The sequence below is a fragment of the Mycteria americana genome, chromosome 4, assembly GCF_035582795.1.
Source record: "Mycteria americana isolate JAX WOST 10 ecotype Jacksonville Zoo and Gardens chromosome 4, USCA_MyAme_1.0, whole genome shotgun sequence".
NCBI lineage: Eukaryota > Metazoa > Chordata > Aves > Ciconiiformes > Ciconiidae > Mycteria > Mycteria americana.
The window spans coordinates 48,359,197-48,365,000 of NC_134368.1; the positions used below are offsets into that span (position 1 = coordinate 48,359,197).

Sequence of the window (5,804 nt, forward strand, 5' to 3'; positions counted from 1 at the left end):
TTGTCATTTATAATGAAACTCATAAGGAAACCAACTACTGAAAAATATTATGTTATTTGTAAAACTTACTATTAAGTGAAAGAGTTATAGCTTGACCTCTTTAATTACATTTTTGTCTTAACTCAGAGAACATGGTGCTGAAGGGCAGGCAGTAACAATACAACTTGAAAATTGGGTAAAAAGCTGTCATATAAAAGCCCCCAAGTGTATTTTTAAAAAGATGGTCTTGATGCTTCAAGAAAGACTTTGTGCTGTCCCCTTCTAAGAAGCTAGCATGTGTATGCGTTACTAACAGTAAATGACTCTGGAAAAAGATTTTATTTTCCAATTTTAAAAACTGTTTACCATAAACTAAAATATAGAATTATCATTTCAAAACTGCACTAACAGTGGGTGTTTAAAAGAAAAAAAAAAAAAAAACCCAATTGCGACTATATTTTCCATCCTTAGAAAACAGGGATAAATCCTCTCTGGTGTCTCTTCTGGATGCTCCTTCACCTTTTGGGATTGAGGGGGCACAGAAGGATAACGTAAAACTGCCTCTCCAACTCCTATTTCAGCTTTGCCCACCTGCTTGCCTTCTGTGCATGAAAAGATGCAAAGTAGGCAGCATGGTCCTGCACGGCTCATGGGATCCATTGGAACCCCTTTCTTTGTAGCCTTTCCCCCACCTCCAGATATGAACTAATTGAAGACAATTTCAAGCAGCTGGTCTTTAGTAGCCCTTTCCTATTGTGTAAGATACATTTTCAAAATTAGGTTTGGGATCTTTAAAGCAAATAAATAAAACCCATTTTAATTTAAATATGTATTTTAAATCACAGTCTTCAGTTGGAAGACTAGTAGCAGTAAATGCTTTAACACAGGTAAGTCAGTCTTGAAAAGTCAGCATTTGTTAAAAATAGTAACAAATGAAAGTGAACTTTTTCTCTATGCCTACAGCATGTACTAATGGTCCTTTCCTGTTGAGTGAGAGTTGTAAGTGTATTGTGTGGAATAATTTTGGGCAAATGCTAGAAAGTCATTCACTGGACAACTTCGTGGAATTAAGTGCTTTTCTTTTAGGTATAAAGAATTTTCTTACCACTGAGGTAAGTAAACCACTGAGCTGTCTACAGAGGTAGCCAAATTTTCATTAGCAATAAGAGATGTATAAAGGAGACTGATAGAAGAACAGCGCAGTGGATGATGCCACTTGAATTAAGGGTTTAGCTTAGATGACCTGAGATATCTTTCCCACTATTATCATCACTGCTTCTTTAATAGAGACATATGCAATGAGCAATAAACATTTTTAATGACTGCCAAATCAATTTTTAAAGAATTATAGTAAGTTTTATATACAGTAATTATATTTCCTATCTGCCTACCAAGCTAAGAAGTATTAGAACTACCTGCGTGTGGTGGGGCAAGAGGGAAAGAAAGTGCATCATGTAATATGCCCTAATGATAAGATTAGGGACTGTGGGAAGGCCCCATGACACGTAAAAGCTGCAGGTAAGTTAGGTCTGTAATTCTCAGAATTTTTGTATGTATCTTACTATGTTCTGTTTTTTTGCTGCTTGTTTACAAAAATTATATTTTAAAGCTTTCTTTTTTCCAAAGAATATCAATTCTATAAATTTTATGTTAAAGCACTAAATGACTCTAACTGAAGTTGCGATCACCAAAGTGATATTCACTACTTGAAGGAAATTTCTAAAAAAAAGATGCATTATGAATATCACAGTTACTTCAGGATACAAGGAGACACCTTGTATCCTGACACCTTTGACACCTACTAAATGCAAGTACGAATTAATTGAGACTCCTTCTTATGAAGTTGTTATCACTTCAAGTTCCTGTAGGTCCCCAGATATTAGATGTAGACATGCTTATCATAGTACTTCTTTGGGGAGAGAGGAAAGATAGCATTCAAGACAGAAAAAAGAACAATTTTAGGGCAATTTTACCATTGATCTATTTGAAGCAGCCTCAAAGTTTAGAGTATTAGGAATAGTATGAGAGAAATTTCAGGAAGACCAATAGTAGGCATAGATTGAATGAAATTTGTCACATAGGCGCCATTACTGTACACAATTCCCTAACTCTATTATGTCTTACACAGGTATATAGTACTCTCTATTGTCTACAAAAACTGATGCTATGGAAAATGTTCAAAGTTAAGTCCAGAGCTAAGTTATTTGCCGAATTTCGTCTAAGTGCTTGATGTAATATGAATTCCTAAAATAATTTGGACCTGATAGAACTCTCACAGCAAATTTTTGTAATCCCATGACAGCTTAAATGAAAAGATTTAATAAACAATAAACTTTGGTAGTGTGAAACAAGTCTGAGTAGCCTCTAGGGATATCATGCAGAACAGCTGCTGCTGATTCTAATTGCTGGTGACCACTGTATTCATATAACTAACTGTACCAAATGATAGCTGAAATCATGTATTTTTTTGTATTTTAAAATACAATTATTTGCGCACGGTAACTTCATGTAAAGATATTGTCTACATCTATCAGACAAAGAGGAGGCTGATACCCTGGAAACACACTCTATTAAAATGTGTAATACATTTAAATAAAAATGTTGAACCTTTCACATCGCAAACCTCTTCAGACTCAATTTGTTTGTTATTACAGCGAGCTCTTTGTTGTACTAGATCTCTAGTAGCAACACTACTAATATATACCTAAAATATCTGCCATTTCTCAGGTTCTTTCTCTGCTTTGGACACATCAACAATCTGTTGAAGTAAAAAAATACTGATTCAAGCTGACAATTTTTAAGTAGAGTTACTGAATTGATACTTAACCCACTAGCATTATCATCCTATCACACTGCCATTATAACCATGATCAAGAAGGTTACATTCCAGAAATACAATTATACTGTTGGCAAGAAGGTTACATTACTTCATTTAGCGATAACGCAAACTACAGTAAATCTACTCTTGACTGACAAGATGATTTGGGGGACGATTTATATTCTCCTTGCAAAACTCTTCAAGGAAATTTCATGTCTGTGGGGACAAACAGGTTTGCTCCATGTAAAATCTTAGGAAAATACATTTATAATAAATAAGAAACCAGATTTCAATAATACTAAACAGACATTAAAGGTCTTTTGCCTTTTTTAAGAAGATTTTTTATGTATGATTGAAGTTTATACAACACTCCAGAAAAGCCATCATGTGTTAGATTGAAAAATAAAATCAGAAGCATTTTCTGTCATATAGGTATACATGAAAAAACTGGAACGTTAATGTCTTAGAAAGTGTATGTCCAGCTTTGTACCATTACTCATTTAACGAAGCAGAAAATAAGATACTATACTGTAAACAAAAAGCTACAGTAAAAGGACATTTTGAAATTTACACAAGTTTGAGTTCATAAACAGTTTGGTTGCTCCATAACAGTTTTCATATAAAATGAATAAAAAACCCTTGGACAGCTTTCATCACTCTTGACTACTTTTCACTTAAATGCACACAGACATACTTTATATAGCAATATACTGATGTACTGTAACATGGATATTAAACTATGATTACTGCTTTTTAACTGATGTGTATTATCCAATCAATATTATCTGTAATTGAAATACTCATACATTATGTATACCCATCATGTTGTTAAGTATAAAAACATGAAAATATAACTTTACATTATTTCAGTTATATACATCAGTTCAGGCTTGACAAAGAGTTTTTTTACGCTACGATTTTTAGAGGAATAAGCCCAGAGGTACAATAAATAGCTTTCCACTGTATACAGTAATGCAATTCTACTTTTTCAAAAAGTTTAGATTACCATATGAATATTATTTTAGTTTGGTCATTCTAGCATTGAACATTAAAAATCAGAATGCATCCTCCAACATTCCTGATGAGGAGTAATGCACGGAACACCTATGGATTACAGATGCATCAAGAAATGGTTTAGTTATATTAGGGGGAAGTTACTGGTAAGTTTGACATTGAAAACACTGTATATACCTCTTTTGCTGACCGCACTGAGAGTATACACTGTGTTCACATGCTTGCAGAAACAGGCTCAGAGCTCGTACCACAAGAAGGGACTTCAAGTTTCTGATAAATGCTCTGTCTTCTCCAATGTTCAGTAAACATTTTACTTAAGCCTAAGAAATGGATTCCAACTAAAACTGCAAGTCATATTTCAAATTTTATTTAAATCCAAAATAAAATAGAGATTTATTCATACTGCATGAGGCAATGTACCCACCATGCAGAAAAAGGTAAGCTTTTCAACCAAATATATGGAATTTTATCTACAGGGAAAGCTAGAGAAACATGATGTTGCTTTGATTTGCATTAGCATTTAAATTAATGTTATTGCACCCCTCCTAGGATTCCTTTTTGCTTTGTAAGTAGAGTTATCATTTTAAAATACACATAATTAAAATGTATGGTAACTTCAGATAGCAAAGAATATTCATAATGATTAAGATTCAGGAAAGTTTTTATCTTTTCATCAGTACAGGCTTGCATCTAATTCGAGTTATTATCGATCTTAATTCAAAAAGACATTGCCAAGGTTTTGGTTTTTTTTTTTTTCAGAACAAAGAACTTACTAGCTACTGCTTAGAATTACCTTTTAACAGTTTGAAAACTGCTTCCTTAAAGGAACAATTTGAGAACTGCATTTGTTTCATACTTTAAAAAAATACTGAACACTATTTTACTGCTTGCCATTTATCGATTTTTACCGATAGTCTTCTCTCTCTGTACATGTATTTACGAACGCAATTGTACAAAAGTAGAGATAGATATGAACCAAATCTTTGGATAAGTCCCTGCATGTCAGAGTTAAGAGGAGCTCTAAACCAGCACCTATCTGACTCCTCATGTGCTGGTATCAAGTACCAATCCAACCCAGAACAACCTTGATCTTCAGAGTTCAAAATGCATATCTGAGCATCACAGCTTGGGCTCGTCTGTAGAAAAAACTGTTGAACAGATTCAAGTGAGCTGGGGGTGGCGACACTGCCAAAAACTAAAACATTGACCCAACCTTGACAGTGTCCTTTTAGATTTCAGACTCTAACACCCAACTGTAGCTAGTAAAATTAATGGAACACTTGCAAATAAAAACATAGAAAAAAGTTTATTTCAAATGTCAAGCATTGCCAAGTAATTTTATATTAACACCAAATGTTAAAGAATAGGATATACAGCAAAGTTTTAATAACAATATTAAATTACAAGATTTGAACCTTTTAATTATTATTTCTTCTCTTCTCAACATTACATATTTGGCTTTGAAAAATATGGAACTGATGCCTTAAGCCTTATTTTCATATTCTACTTCTCCGCAGTCTAGATTTCTTTTTTCTTTTTTTTTTCCTTGTTTTTTTTCTTTTGTCATATTCAACCATTATGGAAGCAAATTTATTTAAAAGCCAGTTTTTGTTTGTGAAAATACCTAAAAATATTTTTTTTTCATTTTAAATGTTTTTTTTCTTATAAAACATGTCACATCTTGATGCAACTGATGTCAAGTGTGCTTAAGTCAATATGAACCAAGGGACTAACAACGGTGGCTGCAGAAACTGGTGTGTTGCCTGTACAACGACTTCAGTTAGATTACAGTACTTCCATGTTAGCTGTGCATGTCAGTCAAGCTTCATCTTGAACTTGTGTAGAAAATGGTGTTGTGTTTTGAACTAAGCATTCATTACAATCCAAGATGAACTCCACAAATATAAGAATTCTTGGCTGAAAGAAAAGTCTTCAAGATACTGGATGCCTCTCACCACTTTGACAATAAACGCACAAGAAAACCATTGTGTAA

The 5,804-nt window shown here is 33.4% G+C and overlaps 1 protein-coding gene across 5 annotated transcripts in view; it reads right to left on the bottom strand.

The window, feature by feature from the left end:
• Positions 1 to 5,134: 5,134 nt before the first annotated feature.
• GRIA2 (glutamate ionotropic receptor AMPA type subunit 2) overlaps positions 5,135 to 5,804 on the bottom strand; it is a 97,311-nt gene continuing 96,641 nt past the window's right edge. For 4 of the 5 annotated variants that reach the window (XM_075500396.1, XM_075500392.1, XM_075500391.1 and 1 more), the window contains one exon: positions 5,135 to 5,804. This exon is cut by the window's right edge and continues 188 nt beyond it. Coding sequence is in view for 1 of the 5 variants with exons in the window: in XM_075500393.1 (XP_075356508.1) it covers positions 5,763 to 5,768 (6 nt within the window). In the remaining 4 variants the exon portion in view is untranslated. The other variant, XM_075500393.1, reaches the window with a different exon arrangement.